This window comes from Protopterus annectens, chromosome 12.part0 (assembly GCF_019279795.1).
Source record: "Protopterus annectens isolate FY-2018-M chromosome 12.part0, PAN1.0, whole genome shotgun sequence".
Classification (NCBI taxonomy): domain Eukaryota; kingdom Metazoa; phylum Chordata; order Ceratodontiformes; family Protopteridae; genus Protopterus; species Protopterus annectens.
Window position 1 is genome coordinate 222,803,842 of NC_056746.1, and position 23,182 is coordinate 222,827,023.

The following is a 23,182-nucleotide window of genomic DNA, read 5'->3' on the forward strand; positions in this document are numbered from 1 at the left end:
TAAAGAACAAATTAAAAAAATGCCTCAATGTGTAACTTGTTGAGCACTCTGTCGGACCACATGCCTTCTGTTACCTCTAGGTCCCCGGGTGTGGTTATAGTACCACAACTGTGTGTGGCAAGAGGGTCGGATGCACCCTGTGGAGCTGTACCATTGCCTGCTGCAGGTGTGAGAGAACCAAACCCTTTAGGTGCAGTTGAAGTCAGGTGTGCAGAATCTGTTGCCAGTATTGATACTTTCTTCCTACTAGTGTAATGCATGCCAAAAAGAGACAGAAGGCCCAAGAGGTGGTGGGACAGCAGTGTCTGACTGTTTTCTCACTTCCATTGATGGCTATGGCTAGATCCATCGCTCAATCAGTTGTTTACAGGGTGCATACAAAGGTTATGAGTAACGCTGGTGGTTCCATCACTGATCAGTCTGCTAAGGATCTTCTTTTTGAAGAGGATGCTGTGCCTGAAAACTCTGACCTATCGGAGTCAGATTAGTCTGATTTCTCTGACAAACAGGTAGGTGCAGGTGCCAAAATGGGTGTCATCTTTTTCCCAAATGTTGGCCAGATTTAGGGTTATATTCAGGTGGGAGCTATCTTTAGCTGCCCTTGAAATTAACAAGGAGTTATGTTCTGGAGGATGAGGACCCAGACATTGAAACGTTTCCTCCATTAATCCCAACATTGGCAGATGTCTTTAGGAAAGCTTGCAATTGCCCTCTCTGTATTGAAGGTTTACCTGAGAAAGTGTTTAAGAAATTTTTGGTGTGCTGTACCTTTCCTGGCCTCCAGTCCCCTTTGTCTGTGGACCCTGCTTTGGAGTCCCCAGTGACTTTTGCTAATAGGAAGACCATTTCTTCTAACCCAGTCCCTCAAGGCAAATTAGGCAAGTGCTAGAATCTTAGGGAAAGAAATTGAAAAGCATTTAACTACCAGTGTTTTAAGTGGAAGTTTGTCTTGAGATACATGTACAGTTTAGACACATTCGCTGCATTGTTGCCTGCAGAGCAGAAAGTCTGTGTACAGATATTCTCTCCAATGATTATCAGGTATCATAACAGCATTAAAAAGTGCCTTGGAGGAGGCTAATGCTTTTTCTAGAAATGCCGCATTGTCAGTGATGCTTAGGCAGTATGCCTGTTTACACTCCCAGAATTGAGTGAAATTGTATGTTTGGTATAGCAATTTGATCCTTAAACACTTGGATGATAGAGGTAAATTGATGCAGTGTCCAAAATGTTTCATATTCCCCCATTTTTCCTCATTTAAACAAGATGACTTTCAGTGGCCTAACAAGAACCAAGGCAATAAAAAGAAACAGTGGGATGACATCCCCACTAAGCCAAACAAGAAGGGTTCCTTTCCTAAAAAATACCCCACTTCCAACTCATGATTATGCAGGGACATGGCACCCATATTTATCAATTACCCCATTATGTGCCTCATCTATCAAGTTAGCTCTTAACAAGGCAGTCTGGCTTTCAGTGGTTTCAAACAATTGAATGCTAAACATTGTTGACAGGGTTTACAGATGGCAGTGGAAAGATCACCTGGCTCATTTCAGGGGGTTCCCCCTAATCCTCCACAGTAGACTTTGTTATTCTCCTATACTCCAGCAAATGCTGGAATCGGAGATCATAGAACTGGTCCCTCCTCCTGAAAGAACGAGAGGTTTCTACGCCATAATTTTCTGGGTGCTCAAAAAAGAGCAGACTTGGAGACCATTGTTGAACCTTTCTTTTCTGAATAAGTTTGCCAGGGTCCCCAGGTTTAAGATACTCACCCTGCAAATGGTGCTTCCTCTGTTGCTGGACAACTCCTTCATCGTGACCCTGGACTTGAAGGAAGCCCATCATCATATACTTATTGCTGCAGGAGCTGTCTGACATTTGTTGTGTCTGGTTCACATTATCTGTTTTCTGCATTGCCTTTGCGCTATCCACTGCATCACAAATGTACCTCAACTGCCTTGCTCCAGTCGTGGCTCACTGTCGGATTCTGGGCATTTACATCTTTCCATACATGAATGACTTGCTGATCTGTGTAGAGTCTGCATCCAAGTGTTTGGAAACACTAGAGAAGGTCTCACTTACTGTCCAATCTAGGGTTCAATTTGAATCTCTTAAAGTCAGGAATGACACACTTGCAAAGACTCGACTTTCTGAGGTTCATAAGATTCATAGGTGTTTACTAGGCTAATGACTACAAGGGTCTTTTTAAGCCTAGTCATGCATCTCAAATCTCTGACAAGGTCTGGTACCCTTGGTAAGAGTAAGCAGGGCTTGGGAGATGAAACATTTACAAGCAGGGGCCTGGGAGATGAACAATTTACAGGTTGCCTGTGCCAAGCCAGGGAGGAATTTCCTGTTCCCCATCAAGTTGTCCAAGTTGCACTTAAATTGGGTTAGGGAGGAACTCTGCTTCACATGAATTGGGAGCCTGTTCCAGAGAGGGGGTAGTCTCTGGTATACATACCTGTCTCTCCAGCAGGACCTATTTATATCACAGGCAAGTTTTAAGTCTTTAGAACTGGTAATTCTGGTGGTGATTGTTTTATGGATATGCAGGAGGTCTGTCAGAGTGGGGTCTGACAGTTGCCTGCATGCCAGGTATAGACCTCCCGTCAGTAGCCTGTAGGAGACAGAATACAAATATAGGGCCTTGAGGCAGTCTGCACAGGACATTTTACTTATGCCCTGTATTCATTTAGTGAGGAAAATCTGTGGACGTTCCAGTTGTTGGATATACCTGGTTAGGTACATGGCAAATGGGCGTTGTACTTGGTGATATGTCTGATGAATGGTGAATACAGTGGAACAATGAGTTCCTTGGACCTAAATGCCATACCTTTGTTTGTAAGTTGCACAGCAAAAAATTATTTCCTCACTACTGTAGAGATGTGATGGTCAAAGACTAGATTACTGTCTGTGTCCCTAAGTCCCTGACTACTGGGTCAGTTCTAAGGGGTGTGTTGTAAATATGATAGTTACGAGGGGTGGATGACTTCCTGAAGGATACTATTATGCATTTCTTGACATTTAGTTTTAGTCCATGGCTCTGGCACCAGTTGTTCATCTGTGTCAGATCTTCTTGGAGAACATTTATGTCATTGTGGAATTCAATGACCGCTCCTAATTTGCAGTCATCTGCAAATTTAGTTAGTCAGAGACCATTGACATTGGCCTTGACTTCAGAGAAGTAAATGCCAAAAATGAGCAGTTCAAGGACTGATCCATGACCACTCCAGTTGTGACTAGCCTTTCTGTAGAGGTGGCCTCCCCAATTCTAACTTTATGGGTCCTGTCTGTGAGCGAGTTTGCTATCCATTGGGTGACACGGATTTGTACTTAACCTCTTGAGTTTGTCAGCAGTGACCGAGTGGGGTATTGTCAAATCCCTTGGCCAAGTGGCCAAATCAAGGTAGGCAGTGTTTACTATTTTGCCCTTATCCATAGCTTTGGTGACCTTCTTAAAGAAGTCCACCAGGATGAGTGTGCATGACCTGCCCTTGATAAAACCAAACTGGGTTGGGTCCAGTGTCTGGAGGTTTACTGTATTATTATTGATCATTTTCATGATAATTTGTGCTTAATCAACTCCAAAAAGAGCATGGTCTTTCTGCTAGAAGGCAAGGTCTTGTGCCAGATTGTGTTTCTGGAATTCAAGAGGAGTGTCACTTCAGCAAGAGAATTCCTAAAAATTCTTGGACTGATGGCTTCCTTGATTTTTATGATACCACTAGCCTGTCTTCCCAAGATAAATATTTAGTGGTATGTTGGAAATTGTTGGATCCAACACCTTCATTCCCTGGAATCCCAGTTGCCGGTGCTGAACTTCATAAGACAAGAGTTACAGTGGTGGAGATGACAGCTGAGTATCAATCCAGTGCTTGCTTTCTCCCTGCTGGTTTCAACACAGTCTGTTCAGGCAGATTATTCTGACTTTGCCTGGGGTGCTTGCATCCCAAATGACACAGCTCAAGCCTCTTGGGAGGGGGGGGCGCTAGGATGCATCTAAGCACATCAGTATCGAGGAGATGTTGTTATTGAGTCACACTTTGAAAGTCTTTCACCACCTTTGGATTCTTGGTCCTCCTCTAATGGTTACAGCCAACACCAGAGTGATGTGGTACCAAAACAAACAAGGAGTTATGAGGTCTCACCTCTATACTGCTTGGTAGTAATAGCCTCTGAGCAGGCTTCTCAGTATTCTTTGACTCTTCACGCATCATACATATCAGAGCAGAACATTGTGGCAAACAGATCAAGTAGATCCTGGGCAGACCCACACAAGTGAAAGCTCAAGGCACTGGTATTCCAGGATCTAATCCAGATGTAGTTAATATCTCAAATAGATGTGTTCGCCTCCTTTCAAAACAGATAGCTGGAGAAATTCTGTTTCCGACATCCTTGCTGTCATGCTTGGAGGGCTGATGGCATTCTCTTCCCTTGGACAGAAATGTTCCTGGATGCATTTCCACCTTTTCCACTGATTCACAAAGTACTTCCAAAAATTCAGAGAGAAATGCCAAAAATCATTGTGGTTACTCCCTGTTGGCCCAGGCAATCTTGGTTCTCCCTGTTAATGGTATTAGCCAAAGACTGTTACCAAAGACTTCCTCACACAGATTATTGCTCTGATATCTACAAGGCAAGTTCCTGAGCTGCAAGGTCTCATGAGAGGGACAGCATTACCTGATTATTTTTCAGGTATAGAGTTGTACTATGCATTAATCCTCCTTTCATGCTGATAATGATCTCAGAATTCACTCTCAATCAGTTTATTAATCTCCGTGTGTTCTTTCCAGTGCCTAAGAATAAGTGAGAGAGGATACTTCGTTTATGGGATGTGCATAGGCATCCCAGGTACAAGCTTGATAGAGCAAAGTCCTTCAGGAAGGCCAAAAGTTTTTTTTATTTTATTTATTTGCAGTTGGTTTACCAGGATAGTCCATTGGGCCAATGTGAACCCGTTTTCAATGGAGTCCTGGGGAGAAAAGCTCCATAAACAATCAAGGTTACAAAATTAGTAGATAATAGTTTACATGTGTTATAATATAGCGTAGACCAATTAATATAAACAATATGACATAGATTGGAAATATACAATTAGATTAGGCAAGAACAAACATTGCAAACAGTATAGGTTTTAGATAAATGAACAGGTGGTGCAGACTTTTAAGGAATGATTACAAGAAATATACAGGAACATTAGTATATAGAAAGTTTAAGTAAGAGGTGTAGACTAGAATAATATATATATAGTTTGGAAGTAAATAACAAACAGTTTATGAGTTTGAGGAGCAGTTAGATGGAGCAATGTTAGTGAAAAAGGGGAGAAAGAGAAAATTTGCAGTGTGGGTTATGTGGGGTGGCAGCTGGAGCATTCCCACTGGGATACTAGGTATGAGTGAAGATAGAGTAAGTAGGTGTAGCACGAATGTGTGGTGGTAGGAAGTTCCAGAGTCATGCTAGACTAAAGGATAGAAGGTGTTTGCCTGGGGGGCAAGCTGGTTTGTATATTTCTAGAAGATTTTGGTTATTGGCTTGTAGTACTCTGTCAGGTAGATGCATTTTAAAGGCAGAGGAGAAGGAGGGACAGAGTGAGGGGTTGAGAATGAGCTTGTGTGCTAAAGTGAGTTGGGTATATATATAAGGTGATTAGGTAGTTCTAGCCAGTTTAGTTTATGGAGAGAGGAACAATGGTGAGTAGAGTACTTATGGCTAGTAGCGAACTTGGCAATTTTGTTGTAACAACATGAGAGTTGAGTTTTCAGAGAGGATTGTAGATTAGTTAGGAGTGGATCTCCATAGAGAAGGGAGGGTATGAGAAAGGATGTAGAGAGGGTGAGTATAGTGGTGGGTGTAAGATAGTGGTTTTGTCGATAGAGCATACCTAGTTTTTGATGTTTTTTTTTTGATATTTAGTTGTATGTGGGAATTAAATTTAAGCTGATTGTCAATTAGCATGCCAAGTAGCTTTGTCTCCAATACCAGTTCCAGAGTTGTGTTGTTATGGCTAGAGATACAAAATGTGTTATTGTTGAAAGGGGTGACTTTAGAGGGAGTAAATACCATTAATTTGGTTTTAGAAGCGTTGAGTGCTAAATGATTATTTTTCATCCATTGTTCAGTGGTTGAAAAAGCATCTTGAGTTAGCTTTAGAAGTAAAGGGACAGAAGTGGCAGAGCAAATAATAGTTGAGTCGTCTGCATATTGGATGATGATAGAGAATGGGATAGAGTTACGAAAGTCATTAATAAATATGTTAAAGAGGAGGGGGCCTAATATGGAACCTTGTGGAACAACAGTTGGTGTATTGAGGAATGAGGAGGTGGCCTTTTTCCATTTTACTGCTTGATATCTGTTGGATAAGTAGCTGGAGAACCAGTTCAGAGAAGAGAGAGATAGGTTAAGCTTAGAGAGTTTAGCTATAAGAAGACTGTGGGAGATGGTATCAAAGGCCTTGGAGAGATCCAGTAGGAGGGTAGAAACAATATGACCAGAGTCTCGGGCTTTGTTTACAGTTTCCAGGCAGTAGAGGAGGGCTGTCATAGTACTGTGGCCTGGTCTGAAACCATGTTGTGTGGGAGTTAATAGGTCCTTATCAATGAGGTAAGGTAGGAGTTGTAGTTGGATACACTTTTCAAGGAGTTTAGAGATGGCAGACAGGATAGCTATGGGACAAAAATTAGTGACATTGTTATTATTGCCTCCTTTATGTAAGGGTATGATAAAGGCCTTTTTCTAAATTTGGGGGACTGTGCCTTCTTGAAAAGAATGGTTTATTAAAATACTAATGGGGTAGGCAATTGCTTCGGCAGCTATGCTGAGGAATTGTGAAGGAATATTGTCAGGAGCATTTGAACCTGGTTTCAGTTTTAGAAGTTTTTTTTATGGTGGAGGTGGGTATGGGTTTTAAAGAGAAAAGTGAGGAGTGGGAAGAGGGGGTATTTGGAAGTGGGAGTGATGAGGATGGAGGAAGTGGGATAGGAGGTGAAGGGTGCAGAATGAGAAGATGGGAGAGGGGGTGAACTAGTGGATGGTGGTGGAATGTGAGTGGATGAGGGTGGGGGTAATTTGGATGGTGGTGGAAGGTGAGTTGATGAGGGTGGGTGTAATTTGGAGGGAGTGGAGATGTTAGAGAAAGATGAGGTTAATTTGGAAATAGAATCAATGAAGAAAGAGTTAAATTGAGTAGCCAGGTCTATGTCAAGAGCATTTGGGGTGGGGGTGACGGGTTTACTGGGATTTAGGAGAGTGGAGATGCCTTTCCAGAATTTCTGAGGATTAGTTTTATTGTTGTTTTGGAGTAAGGAGAAGTAATTTTGTCGATCAGTGGTGATCATATTTTTTAATTTATTTCGGAGTGTTTTGTATTCATTGTAGAGGAGGGGGGTCTTATTCTTCTGGTAGTGTGTCCAGAGTTTGTCTCTGTGTCGCATTGTAGTAAGTGTATCTTTGGTAAGCCAGGGGGCAGTTTTGGTTTTTATTCTTTTTGTTCTTAGTGGAGCATGATGGTCTAGGAGGTTTAAGAAGGTAGTGTTGAAATGGGCAACTGCATTATCTAGAGGAAGTGTTTTTAGACTATTCCAATTTATTGTTTTCAGAGAGTTAGAAAAAGCTGTAGGGTTAAAGTTTTTTAGGTTACGAGTAGTAATAACATTATGGGTGCGATGGAGAGGTGAGGGGAGGTGGTGTGTAAATGTGGGTAAGTGGTCAGTAAGAGGATCGGGAAGAGTACCACTGTTGGAGAAATAATGGGGGTGAGAAACTAACTTCCAGTCTAGGATACTGCCACTGGAGGGTTTTTTTGAGGGGCGGGTTATAGAGTTAATGAGCTGAGAGAAGTTGTAGAGGTTAATGTTAAGTGGATTTGAGGGAGACTGAATGGAGGCCCAATTTATATTCATGTCTCCTAGGATTATAGTTTCATTGCTGATGTTTTTGGAGAGCCAGGAGAGGATGTCTTCAAGTGTAGAAATGTTATCACCTGGGGGAATATAAAGGGAGGCTATACATATATGTTTGTGTTTGTTGATTTGAAGTAACGTTAGTAGTAATTCTGCGTTATTAAAGTGGGGAGTGGGTTTATTATAGGGAGTAACTGATAGTGAGGATGAATATAGGAGAGCTACACCACCCCCTTTTTTATGAGACCTGTCTTTTCCAATGATAGAATATTTTTTTTTCCCTTTTCTGGGGAAAAGAAAGGTCAACCTGTCTTTAAGCAGTCTGTTGCTTATTGGTTGTCCTCTGGTATTTTGTTTTTTTTTTTTTTTGTTACACTCACCATAGTAAGACAAATCCAGGGGTAAAGTAAACACACATTCCAGCAGCACCTTTTCCTCTTCAGTGGCATATTGGAAAGGAGTACACTCTAGAAGTATTCTAAGGTATCAACTTGTTCCTCCACCCATACTGTCATTAAGCACTGCAGACTGCATGCTTTTTCTAGATCCAGAGCAGGCTTTATGAGGACCATTCTCCAGGGTCTCTAGGTCTGTTATTCTTCCTCCTCCAAGTTTGGGTAAGCTTTGGAAATCTGTCCGTATTCCAGTAAGGCAGTGTGTTTGAGCATAATACAGTTGCACAAGTTCCACTTAGCTGTATGTTCGAAGAACACAGTGCTTTACTTGGCAGCACCCTCCCACCATCCCCCCTTTGCTGGGTGCATATAGTTGGTTGTTGGAGTTGCTGTTGGTTTTTGGTTCAGCAACCTTTTTTGTTTTGTGTGTGTGTGTGATTGGTTTGGAACTGGAGATGTTTGCAAAGCTTGTGTTTCCATCTACTCTTCTTGTTGCACCCTAGAAAACTGAAAATGTTCTTTCTGTGAGTGTAAAGGGCTGTCCTAGTCCTGCCAGATTGATCTTTCACCCTCAGAGACAGACAGTGGAAGGAATTCTGAGCTTTGACAAACTGCCAGAGAAAGAGTAACAAGGCACTACTAGTCACTAGCCAGCAAGGCAGTGTGTTCTATGAACATCTACTGTTAGAGGTAGGTGGAACTTTCACAACTGTATTTTCTAATGCAGAAATACACGGTGGCAAAATGCCCATATTTCCTTAGATTTCATGTATGGCAGTGATGTCTCCTGTCTTCCCTAAGAAGTTAAAGAAAAATCGTAGGTCACAAAACATCATTACATGCTGTAAACCATGTATTGTAAAAAGGCCTTGGATGAACTGCAAAAGTAAGTCTGTTTGAGCCATTTTAGGCCTGTCTGAATTCTATTAAGTTGTTTTTTAATAAAGTACATAGATACATTGGACTTAGAGCTGTGGTAATGTAAAAATATTGTACAGTTGACAAAGAATGCCTTATCGATAAATGCTAGAGGGCTGTGCTTCTGACCCTCCCCATGAGCTGTCACACCTCTGCTTATTTGTTAAATTGCATCTGAGGTAACACTACCTTGAAGTACCTTAAAGTACGGGAGGATGGCTTAGTTTCTGGAAAATCTAGCATTCCTGTATCGTCAAAGTAGTGCATCCTTGGAGGTAGTATGTATAGTAAGTTGGGACAAATCAAATCAAGTGAAAATATTTAATGAGTATATATTACTTCTCATTCTTATTTTAACTTTTCAAATCATTTTGTATTGTGTCTTATGTTTCTGACTTCATTGTGCACTACTACTGTATTCTCTCACCTATCCTATGTTTAGAGATGTGCACATGGATTTGCTAGATGCATCATTGTTTGGTATCCCCATTGACTGGGTTGGATGGAGGTCCGTGGCTTGTTTACTCTCCTTCTGTGAAAGAGTTTTTCTCTTATAGGTTCATAGGTTCATAAGATGGTACTGGCCTATCTGCCCGAAGGCATATATTAACCCAGCCACATTATGCGGTATTCACCGCCCCTTTAGTAGTTCCCTAGACCCTTGTACTAGCAGCTAGTACCCTTGGCCCCTATCTAGTAGTGCTGTTGGTGTGATCCCTGGTGTGAACTTTCTGTTACCCATCCACTCATCAAGGTTCCTCTTGAAGAGTGATAGTGAGGGGCTCTGTCTTATGTAGATCGGGACCCTGTTCCATAGTAAGGGAAGTCTCTGCAAAGGGAATCTATCCCTCCAGCATGTTCTATTCATTGTTGTGTTGAGGTTTATATCCCTAGACCGTGTAGCTTGAGTAGATTTGGTTTTGCTAAGATGGAGCATGTTCAACAATTCTGGGTTGGACATGGCTCTGTACGTTAGACAGAGATCGCCTCTGAGAAAGCGGTATGCAACAGAGAACAGTCTTAGTTTTTTCAGTCGTGCTGCATAGGGCAACTGTTTGAGGCCAGTAATCCTCTTGGTTAGGTACCTCTGTGGTCTCTCCAGCTGCTGGAGATGTCTAGCCAGGTACATTCCAATTGGTGCATTGTACTCAATAATGGGTCTGATGAGGGAAGAGTAGAGGGGCACCATTACATCCTTAGATCTTGATGCAAACCCTTTCGTGATCAGTTGGGTCACATAGAAGGACTTTTCTAACCACTTTGGCAACATGGTCTTGATTGCTCTATTTTGCCCTTGCTGCCAGTCCTTCAGCAATTGTAGTCCATGTATTTGATTTCACAAGCAGGTGCGCCATGGTTCACTGCCATTGAACTTGGTTTTGTAAAATATTATTTCATTTAATTTGAAATAAAAAAATGCAGGCCTGTCTGGTTACCTCATAAAAATCTCTTGACAGATTATGTTACAGGTTTTAATATTATTTTCACATATCCTGCTCTTTTTTGTAACATTTCAGTAAATTTGATCTCTCCACCGATTTTGGAAGTTCATTGCATAGATTATCAAACTTCTCTGTCAGTAAACACTGCCATATTGAAGGAGACTTTATCATTTCACAATCTGAGATCTGTACTATCTTTCCTGCTAAGACTTATTTCACAATTTCCTAAAATAATTTTGTACACCCATTATTTTGTTCCATGTGCCTTGCCATCTGGTGAGAATAGCTCCCTGCTCTAAGTATTTCTTTATATCCTTTTCTTTCCAACCCACACACCCTCCTGATAACATTGCTCTTAACTCCTTCCAGCATTTTAGTATACTTACTGGAGTTTGCTGAAATCTAGATGCAGTAGAATCTGGTAAATTCAAGTGGGAAGGGCTACAAGAAGCAACAGAATGGTTGGGGCTAACTGTAATGTGGGAGGGGCTGTATTATGGCAGGTTACCTGTTTAACTATGATAAAACAAGCTGGGTCAGTCACTCACTGTTGTCTGTAGAATGCCTCAAGTACCCAGTCAGTAAGTATAGCCACTTTGTTAACAAGATACACCTCACATATCTGATTGTGATTAAATGAAAAGCATAGTAATAATAATGGTAACAATAATATATTTCATCTTGTTTTACTCAAACATGAATTAGCCCTTCCAAGCCAGATCAAGTAGTTGTTTTACTATGTTGAAATGCCATTATGTATCAGTCAACAGGCTACTTCCTTGCTTACCAGGTACATTTATTTCATTGATGGTGTACGCCTCAATTGTCTAATTCTAAACAAAGGAATAAATAGATATATAATAGCCACAGTAATATTAGCATTGGTGATATATTTTCTCTTGTTGCTTTTAGATACATACAGTTAGAAGCCGCAATGGTGCAGCGGTTAGCATTGTCACCTCACAGCAAGAGGTTTTCCCGTTCGATTCTCGGCTGGAGCGCCTTCTGTGTGGAGTCTACATGTCCTCCCCGCGGTCAAGTGACATTAAAGACATGCAGGTAGGTGCAAGTGTGAGTGGGCAGGCCTTCGTTGAAGGTTGGGTATTGGGCTGGCAACTCGGCACCGTAAAAATCCACTGCCAGTCATGAGCGGACTGTGTTCCGCTGTGGCAACACCTAACCGGGAAAAGCTGAAAGTCTTTTACAGTGCAACTCGGTGTAAATACGTCCGAAACACGTGTCCAGCAATTACAGCTACTTTGACTGTGTACACCTCGGGCATCTGCTGTTGATCACACAAATGAATAAATCCATAACTAATAGTCACCTAACATGTTACAGTTTGTTTCTGTCAGTCAAATACAGTACAACCCATAACCTCCCTATCCATACACAGATGTGCCTACTGTTACAGCCAGACTTATTGGCAGAATATGTCAGATGTCTGATTGTGATTTAAATGAATTAGTACATATCCACAGTAATATATTTCATCTTGTTCATGGACACACAGTTCAAGCCAAAGCAAGCCCTCGCATACAGTTATTTGCATACACAGAGACGTGCCTGTTAATTAGATCCATTTTGACCCTTTGTACCTCAGATGTTTGATTGTGATTAAATAAATATGTGCATAAATATACACATATCCTCGCAAAAAATAAAGAAACAAGTACTGTACCATAATGTAGAACTGGGTGGCAGTGGCACCTCAAGTACTTACACAGGGTACTGTTTAAAAAATATTTAATTAACAAAATTCTCTTGAACCTGTGCTGTCAGTCCATCTACATGAGTTCTGTTATTTCTGTTTCAGCCTGCCTCCATCTCCTGATGTAGCCTGAGCTAATGGGAAAGACTGCTCGCTTCTTCATCAAGTAGTGTATGAACAGCTGCAGTGAAACATCTTTCCTATGCTCCCAAGAGAACAGTGCAGTCACTTCATCGTTGTTAAGGCATGTGCATAAAGGCTGGTCAGTTATAAAAGTAACTCAAGAATCCAATGCCAAAAGACAAAAAGCATTTATTGCAAAGCTTTCGGGTCACAAATGCCGATTAGCACTGAGGAAGGGTGTTTGTGACACGAATGTTTTGCAATAAACATTGTTTTTTGTCTTTTGGCATTGGATTCTTGAGTCTGAATTCTACTACTGCTTCTTTACTCCATTAATTGCAGTAGAGACTGTTTTTGTGACAGTTTTAAAAGTAAGCCAGCCAAGTCAACTGATTTTGTTTCTCTGTTTACTGAAATAGAGACTCCGCAACTATTTTAAGGGGAAAAGTAAATACAGATGGGTCAAGGATACAAGTAAAACAATTTTTATTTATTTTTTTCACCGGGATGTTCGCAACCCAGAAGTCCGGTACAACAAGCACCCACTGTCTAGATGTCGTCTTACCATTGCATGTTATAGTGATGTCATTAATTATTTGCTTTTTAAATCAAATTATTTTATACTACAGGTCATTTTTTTGCTTTTGTTAGTTTTCCCACTTTGCTTATGATACTCTAGTCTATGTGCGATAACCACTGCTAGATCATTTTCATTATCTGTCTGTAGTTAACTCCAGTCTTCCTATTTGGTAATGCATCCCCATGTTTCTTTGGCTTGGATGTACAACTTTACATTTATTTAATTTTTTGCATTAAGTTTCCACTGTCATTTTTTCTATTCACTTATTCAAAGTTTCCAGGTTTCTTTTTAGAGTACATCCCCATGTTTTGAAGTTGCAAGAGTCTATATTTCATCTAAATACAAATTCAGTACACCTCAGATAGCAGATACATAAAAATCAAGCAAAGTAAAAAGAAGCCACCAGGGCCTCAGAACTTTGTCTCAATACTTTAGTGAGTCATTTTATTTTGTTTTTATCATCATCTTTGGTATGTCAAAACATTCACACTGAAAAATATGTTGACGTGGGGCAGAACATTTTGAAACCCCACAAGTCATCTTACTTTTCTGACATTCTTTTTCACAATAATCTATATCTCCTGCCCTTCACTTGTGTCTTGATATGTTTTCTTAATCACACTCCCACTCCTAACCTTTTCAGTTTTTCTTATAGCTGTGTAAATATGAGTGTGTGGTGCACAATCCAAGGCTTTACTGAAATATAGATAAACTGCATCAGCTGGAACTCCCCACTCAAACTGTCCAGTCTTAAACAGGAATGTCCAGTATGATGGACTTTTGTTTTTTTTATGATGAGACCTTGTTGACTGTTGGTACAATAATAATTGCTTTCTTAAGTCAGAGTTTTAAGATATATTTGTTTGTAATCCTTCCTGATGTGTTTTAGCACTTCCTGGCATTGATCTTAACTCCGAGATCAAGGACAAAGACAGAAATTATGGAGAAAGTTTTTAAATAGTGTAACTCTTTATGCAGGGAGACCGTAGAATAAGCGGATTTGTAATGATATTCCTTTTCTGCAGTTCAAGAAGTATGTAGTGGTAGTTTCTGATATTTATGAGTTGATTATCACACTTGTGCCACAAACTTGATCATTATGTGAAAGACTGATCAATATTCAGAGGCAAAATCAAGGACAGTTGAAATTTATGCTTCTTAAATATTAGAAATGCAACTTTCCCCATTTTCTTATTTTTCATGCAATGAAATCACTGTTCAGTTTTGTGCGAAGGCTTTTGTAGTCTCCCTGCATCAGTCACATATTTGTGTGTGTCCACATTCACCACAGTAGTTTAATAGCTCTTCTCACCATGGTGCATAGTAAAGCCTTCATCAAGTCATAATCAGTTGCTGATTAATGTATAACAGAAATAGCCACACATGTGTACTCCCTGATTTTACTGGGTATCATCTTGGGGACATTACCTGTTTCCGGATTTGTATCATTAGCCTTGGAAAGATTCATGTAAATAGTGCTGTAGCTTTGTATTTTAGATATTTTTGTTTCCTTAAAGTAAGGTTATCATTTTGCTACATGTTTTAAACTGAGAGAGCATATCCTTCATTGGTAAGCTAAGTGACTTTCAGATTTCCTTGTGACACATTGATCATCACATGCCCTTTTTCTTCATTAAGAGCAAAAGGTTTATGGCCAAAGTGGGCTGTACACTGTTACAGATGAGCAGTCCAAGAAAAAGTGGTGGGTAATCATTCTGGTAATTCCAGAGTCAAGACCACAGTAGGTTGAATGTAGCCAGGTGGCCACAATCTTGACCCCTGTGGATTCAAGTAGCCAAACAGTGACAGTGGCACAACAGGTAGCACACTTGCCTTTGGTGCAGAATGCTGTGGATTCTATTCCCACTCCAGGTAGATCAATTACTGACACTTCAGAGTAACATAAAGAGGTGCTGCACTCTTCAGTATGCCGTCATTTGGATGAGATGTTAAACCGAGGCCCCATATATTTGAGTTTGTGCTAGCTCAGGTGGATGTAAAAGATCCCATGGCATGTATCAGAAAGAGTAAGGAAAAGTTCCCTGATGCCCTGGCCAAATTCCCTTTAGTAATTAATATGAATACCACTTTGAATCTTCCCTGAAAAGAGGCTACTAGCCTAATGGGACTAACCCAGTAAACATAGGATAGATAAATAGATAAAGTCTAGCACACATTGAAGACCTAGCTTTGAAGTCTCTTATTGTCCACTGAACACTGCATTGAGGTTTCCCTTCTGACTGAGAATATCATAGGAAATCACGACAATACTGCCTGAAGTATTCTTAATTTCTCCAAATATTTTGCATTTCTAATACTTTGACAGGAATGGACTCCATTCCTAAGTCAAAGTACGATTAAAGTTCATGAAATTAGTATTGTTTCAATCTTTGATGTCAGCCAGAAGTGCTCTTCGCAGCACTTGCAGTGTGCCCAGTAATGACTCCTCCTGCAATTCATACGGGATTACATGGATTAGTAGCATATGTAAATACGATTGTAGATTCTTTTTATAAGACCCATTGCTCCAACTACTATTGGGACTGTCTGGGTGTCTTTCTTTCACATTGCTCTCATTTCTGCCTGCAGATCCTGATATTTTATGACTTTGTCTTTCTCTGTACGCAAGACAACTATAGTTATTGGGTGTAGTGAATTCAATGATCAATGCTACTTTTGTCTTCTTTTCTTGGACCGCTATATCCAGTTTTCTAGCATCTGTCTTTTGAACTGTTGGTAATGGGTGATTCCATGTGATATAAACTTCATCATTTTCTATGATGCTTTGTGGCCTCTGTTTCCATTGTTTTTCAGCCACTTCAGTACAAACCCCCAGTGCAACAGTTCTGCCACATTATTATGCCTTTCAGTATACAGTCCTCCTGCCGTTAGTCACAACCGGCAACAAGATGTGCGACTGTTTCCAATTCGGTTACAAAACCTACATTTGTCTGTTTCTCCCACATGTTCAATGGACTTTGTAAACTAGCCTTACCTAGCCCACTATCTTGGGCTGCCAGTATTAACCTTTCATCTCTCGATTTGACTTCGCCTCTCCTTAACCATTCCTGTGTTCATTCCTGATCAACAGGAGGTTCTTGCAGAAGTTTTCTCTACTTGCAGTTATATTTATGCTTTTTCCACATTGCTTGCCTTCTCATCTGGTCCTTCACCTTATATTCTTTCTTTTGTTTTTTGGCACATTCAGTTGCTGCCTGATTTTTATCTACTTTTGGTTTGATTTCCATTCCTGCTTGACACTGATATGCTTCTGCTAAATTAAGCAGAGAAATCATCTTAGATTTATTCTCCTTGTGTTTTAAAACTTTCATTTACATTTGGGTCTTGTGAGGTCAGCAGATATATGTGGAGTCCCACAATTGCAGATCTATACATGTAATCAATTTTAAGGAGGCTCATCCCTCCTTTGGAATGGGGAATATATAATATTGGTATACATTGATTTTTATAAATCATTTGGTGAGCATGAAGCATCCTTCTTGTTTTCCTATCTAATCTATCCAACACATTTTGGGGCCAGTCAGTCACTCCAAAACTGGAAATTAGAACAGGAAGACAAATTGGTTTATTGCTTGGATTTTGTTCCTAGATGTCAGTGCTGTTTTCAGAATTAATTTAAGTCTTGTAAAGTATTCCTTACAAAGTTTTATTTGCATTTGTTCATGTTTTATTGTTGATCCTTCATCATTTCCCAAATATTTATACACTGCCTCTTGCTTAAGTTCTTTAATATCACATTATTGTCTCAAACTGATGTTTTCCTGGTGCTGCAATTAACTTGCTTTAAAGGTTGCTTTTGCACACTTATCAAGACCAAATGACATTCTTATGTCATCTGAAAAAGTTATGACAACCTGCAGCTGTGCTTTCAGTTCCTCATCTGATGAGCTATACAGTTTTAAATCATCGACAAAGAGAGGATGAGAAGTCTTTACACTTAGTTGTTTTATAGGAGCCAAATTGTAGCCATGGCGTAAGCTTGTTAAGTAAACTGCTTAATGGGTTAATGGCAAGGCAGAATAGCAACGGTGACAGAGTCACCCTGTAATATCCCCCTTTGAATTTTTATCCCTGGGATAATAATCTGTCCTTTATCATGGCTTAATTGCAAAGTGGTCTGCCACTGTTTAATGGTCAGTGTAATGAGTCGATCATTGTAGGGTATATCTTACACATTTTTAAGCACTCTTTTATCCATGAATATGGGCTGTCAAATGCTTTTTTTTTTAGTCAGTCCATGCCATACTTAAATTCTTCCCCTTTTTGCAGTTCTCCAGTATGACTTTATTTAACAACAAATGATCCTTTGTTCCATATGACTTTCTTTGATTGCCCTTTTGTTCTACTGCCATAATTAAGTTTTCTTCTAAATGGCTATAAACTCTGTCAGCATCAGTTCCAGTCTATAGTTTATATGTCATCAGAAGGCAAGTTATTGGCCTACAATTTTTAGGGTAGCTTGCAAGTTCACTCTTAAGTAGGAGCATTGTTTTGCCTGTTAGCCATTTTGGTGTCTGTTTGGGGTGCGCATATAAATAGTTCTTACTCATGGCTAAATCTTCATGCAAAGATGTTAATACTTTTAACCAAAAGTTAAGTACTGCATCTGGGCCAGGGGTTTTCCAATTAGAGGCTTTCCTTAACTTTGTTTCAAGCTCTCTGGCTGTTACTTCATCCCATTTCATATCCTGTACCTTTAAACTTCTTTCTTTTACTACTTCTGTCCATTTAGCATCTTTATGTTCCACAGAGTCTTCATAGATACTTCTTCTCCAAAATGTATCTTTTTTATCCTTTTTTGGCAGCCTTTCAATTCCTTTTACCCTGTTTCCCAATTTTCTATAAAACGTTTTTGGGTCATCAATAAATTGCTTATTTTGTACTTTTCCTTTATATTTATCTGTGTTTTTCCACCTGTTTGTTTGCAATAGTGCATGATAGATCCTGCTCTGTTCTAATACTGCGCATTGCTTTTATCACATCTGTCTTAGTATTTTTGTTGATCTATTCCCTCTTCTGTAGTCTTCTAACAGTGGCACTTCTTGTTTTAATTGCTTTATAGTTTTCTCTATTTGATACTTCCATGATGGTATTTGATTTCTCCCCTTCATTTCACTTGCTACCCTGTGTTTTTGTGGCAGAACGTTATCAGTGATTAATTTAGCAGCACAGTAATATATCCTGTTTACTTCTGTTATATCGCATGGATCTCTATGGACAGTCCTAATTACTGAATTCAGTTGTTTTATTAGACTTCTGACTCTCTGGGTTTTATTGACCTTCTGCAGTCTACTTCTCCCATTGATCTTAATATACCTATCCATGTCTATTAAATCAAGCAAATCTTCTCTTAGCTCATTTTTATCCAAACTGAGGGCACATCCCTTGTTTTCCATTTCCTGCAGGCATTCTATAGAAAGGTCTATAGCATCTTCCATGGCACCTTCTCCAATTTCATCCTGTGCCATCAGTTGCTCTGACATATGGGTACTCACTGGCCTATCACTCCTCAACACTGACTGCATCAGAGTTTCAACAGTTTCCTGTTCCTTTCTTTGCTGTCTAGCTTCAAGCAAACGTTTATACTGGTTTCCTGTGGAAGGCTCCAAAATATCTTGATATGACACCTGACAAGTTGCTTCCTGTTCCATTGGTTTCCCCTTAATTTGGATATCCATTGCTCTATCCTGTTGTGATGCTTTCTGCATTCCATTTTCTACAATGAATCCTTCACTTTGCAGGTACTCCATAACCTCAGTTTCTATTTCTTTAACTTCTCCATTATTAATCTCCTTTTCCTCTTTGCCTTCTTATTTTTTTGGATTGTAAAGTTTTCCATGTCTGGATTCCTTTGCCTGTATTTCTCTCCAAATATCTTTGGTGCTGCTCTTTTCATATTGGTTAGTTTTGCTTTCTCCTTTGCATAAATATTACACCATATTAAATCTCTCTTTCCCATGTCCATATTTCTCCTTCAGATGTGTCCTGATCTTCCTGTTTCTCCTTACTTTAGGGAGTCATTCCATCATGCTGTGATGTAACCTGTGTTAGACCTTCTGTACCAAATCCTTCACTTTGCAGGCACTCCATAACTTCAACTTCTGTTTTTTTAACTTCTACTTTACTAATCTTCTTTTCTACATCCCATCTTTGTGATGCTATTTTTTTTTTTATTGTGAAATTTTCCATTTTTCATATTTCCATATCCGGATGCCTTTGCCTGTATTTCTCTCGGAATATCTTTGGGGGTACCTTCTTTATATTGATTAATTTAGCTTTCTCCTTTGCATAAATATTGCACCATATCAAATCTCTTTCTTTCCCATGTCCATATTTCTGTTTTATAATTTTCAAATATCTCTAGGTTTTGTTGTTTATATTTTTGCACTTCCTCAGATCCTTCTTTTTCCAAACACGTCAGTTTCTTGATCTACATACTGTTTTTCACAAATCTGTTGTATTAACGAGCACGCACTTTCATTTGAAGCTTCTGACAGTTTTTCTTAAGGAAGTTTTTTTCCTTTCCTCTAATTTCTCTCTTGATCGTTTTGTATATCTTGTGTCTAGAAATTCTGGGCTTTTTGCATAATAGTAACAATACATAATTTCTTTTTTATCCTCAATAGTCCACTCTATCGTCTTTATGGCTCTTGGCCTATTAGTTTTTGTGATTTTTGTGGACTGCTACTTCCATCTACAATGGGGGGGCCATCCTCTCCTTGAGTCTGGCCCCATTGTAGGAATGTTTTCGTATTTTAAGAATTCTACACTGTCATTTTTTTCCAGTCCTGGCACTAGTGCACTTAACCAGGATTGGGCACTTTTTTATCAGGAGTGTTGTGCACCCTGCTGTCTCTCTCAATTTTTGACCTGCTTCTGTCCATGATATATGCTATATAAATACAGTCTGTATATCAGTGTCGCTTTGGTGAGATTTTGTGAAACAGGGTCCACCTGGCGAAGGTACTCACCAAGACTTGAGGATGAAATCAATTTCAGCACTACTACTTTCTTTTGCTTGCTGACTTTTCATATCCCCATTTGGACCCCTTTCTTTCCTTTGATGAGTGTTTGCTCCTTTGTGAGCTAAGCCAGACTGCACAACCAGCTCAAATCTCAGGAATTTTCTGCAAAAATTGTTGTATATGTCCTGCTAGTCTGACAGTTATAAGTTTTGCTATGTTGTTTTGGCAAGTTGTGTTTTTCTGTTCTGTGTTTTGCTTTACTTGTGCAGTGGAAAGCATCAGTCAGCTACACCTTGTGCTTTACAACAAAGTTTTGCAACAACATGTGCAGCATGGGAAAGTGTTCATACTAATTTTCACCCTACTGGTGCATATTGCCCTTGTGCAGCATTTACATTAGTTGTAAATGTGATAATGACTGTGTGTTAGTGTGTGTGCATGGGGTGGTTTAAGAAGTGTAATATACAAAAGTTGTCATTGGACACTTTTCCAAAGCCATGGTGCATTGTTGCACAGCATATTGTGAAAAACTGAATGGGTTTTAGTGATCCATGTAACTTTTTAGGAGTATTGGACATAGTCATTGTTACAGTAGGCACAGTTTTTTGTATTACTTACCTCTTTTCTTCCTTTCGTTTCTAGGTTTGTCCTGGTTCTAGTAGATTTGTAGCATTCCTTGGATTGTTGGCTGGCTAATTTCTTGCAGTTTCAGGAAGAATATGACACTGCAGCTTTAAAGAATTGGGCTAGTGTCCATAGTAGCAGATGCAAAAACTGAAAAGATGATGTTCCTTGTTGTGATCATTTATCTCTATGCATTTCTTTTCTTCATCTTTCCTTTTTTGTTAATAAGAAACAGTCTGTCCTTTGTTGATAAGTAAGTTGGGTGCTTAGATGTTCTGTTGACAATATGTTTTCGTGTCCCAGGAACCCGGGCCTGCTAAGGTGACAGTAACCAGCAGTTATAGCTTGCCCAATATCCCAAGTGCTGAGAAAATGCCATCTACAAAGTCAACGCTTTGGCAGGAGGAACTGAGGAGTAAAGAAGTGCAGAGTGGTGATGGTAGTCTTCCTAACAGCCCTGTGCAGAGCCCATCTTCACCAATTAGCTCACTCCAGGAGACTGTCACCAGGAGAAAAGAAGGTGGGTGCACTTCATGTTTTTGCATAGTGTGGAACTGAAATTATAGTAGGTTCTGAAAGATTTTAACAAAATGTTTTCATATTTGCTCAGAAAAGGCATTCTTCATGTATGTGGGATGTTTTGTATGGTTTGTCATGTGCTTTTCCCCCTGTCTGTCATGACCATCAAGTCTGTCCAAGCTAGGCTTGCCCCATTTGTTCTGTAGCAGTGTGGACTTCCATCCTTCAGATCAGCTGGTGCAAGAGCTGTTTGGAAAGACCATCATCCTGGCAAACGTGGTGTTAGTGCTTTTGCCAACATCCTGACAGTGAGTTTTTTGTAGCCTGACCCTAACCCTAGCTGGGGTGAGCAGGCTGTTGGTATCACAATGAGGGCCTACAGTGACCTCAGCCTGCAAGTGCACAGCCCTACTCACTGACTTATGAGAGCTGCCCCCTACAGTAATATGGCTTAAAGCCCAACCCAAAGAATATTTACTCTGCCCTGTTACCTCATCTGAAAGTACACATGGAAGTTGTGTCCCCCTCAGCCATAACCCTTCCCCCAGCAGGATGGGTGCACCAGTCCTATCTTGCTTGTACTATCTTGCTCCAGAGTTGCTTTTCCAGTTTCTGGGTGACTAGTGTTTCACTGATAAGCTAACCACTTTCTGTGGTTTACTTTTATGACTCTTACAGTGGATATAAAAAGTGTACACACCCCTGTTAAAATGCCAGGTTTTTGTGATATAAAAAATGAGACCACAATAAATCATTTCAAAACTTTTCTCACCTTTAAAGTGACCTATAACGTGTACAATTCAATTGAAAAACAAATCTGTTAGGAGGAAAAAAATATATAAAAAAAAAACGTACAATAAGCTGGTTGCATAAGTGCGCATACCGTTAAACTAATACTTTGTTGAAGCACCTTTTGATTTAATTACAGCATTCGGTCTTCTTGGGTAGGAGTCTACCAGCATGGCACATCTTGACTCGGCAATATTTGCCCCCCTCGTTCTTGCATAAGCTCTCCAAATCTGTCAGATTACATGGACATCTCTTGTGCATGGCCTTCTTCAGGTCACCCCACAGATTTTCTATTGGATTTAGGTCTGGGCTCTTTCTGGGCCATTCCACAACTTTAATTTTCTTCCAGTGAAGGCATTCTTTTGTTGATTTGGATGTATGCTTGGGGTCATTGTCGCATTGAAAGGTGAAATTCCTCTTCATCTTCAGCTTTCTAGCAGATGCCTGAAGGCTTTGGGCCAAAAGTGACTGGTATTTGAAACTGTTCATAATTCCCTCCACCTTGATTAAAGCCCCAGTTCCAGCTGAAGAAAAGCAACCCCAAAGCATGATACTGCCACCGCCATGCTTCACCATAGGGATGGTGTTCTTTTGGTGATGCAAAGTGTTGTTTTTGTGCCAAACGTACCTTTTGGAATTGTGGCCAAAAAGTTCAACCTTCATCTCATCAGAACATAACACATTGTCCCATATGTTTTGGGGAGACTTGATGTATTGTTTTGCAAAGTTTAGCTGGGCCTGGATGTTTTTCTGTGTAAGAAAAGGCTTCTGTCTTGCAACCCTACCCCATAGCCAAGACATACGGAGAATATGGGAGACTGTTGTCACATGTAGTACACAACCAGTACTTGCCAGAAATTCCTGCAGCTCCTTTAGTGTTGCTGTAGGTCTCTTGGCTGCCTCCCTGACCAGTTTTTATCTTGTCTTTTCATCGGTTTTGGAGGGATGTCGAGTTCTTTGACACATCACTGTTGTCCCATATTTTCTCCACTTTTTGATGACTGTCTTCACTGTGTTCCATGGTTTTCCCAATGTTGTGGAAATTTTTTTGTACCCTTCTGACTGATGCCTTTCAACAATGAGATCCCTTTGATGATTTGTAAGCTCTCTGCGAACCATGGTTTTTGTTGTATCAGGCAACTGAGTAAATGTCAGGAAAATCCTACGAGGACAGCTGAACTGTATTTGGGG

General features: G+C 40.0%; 1 protein-coding gene across 9 annotated transcripts in view; it reads left to right on the plus strand.

Moving 5' to 3' along the window:
* The window catches only part of LOC122816469 (myosin phosphatase Rho interacting protein), a 3,136,467-nt gene that overhangs the window by 1,743,077 nt on the left and 1,370,208 nt on the right, over positions 1–23,182 (plus strand). For all 9 annotated transcript variants that reach the window (XM_044089284.1, XM_044089283.1, XM_044089288.1 and 6 more), the window contains one exon: positions 20,987–21,203. In XM_044089284.1, the coding sequence (XP_043945219.1) occupies positions 20,987–21,203 (217 nt within the window). The remainder of the gene's footprint in view (positions 1–20,986; positions 21,204–23,182) is intronic.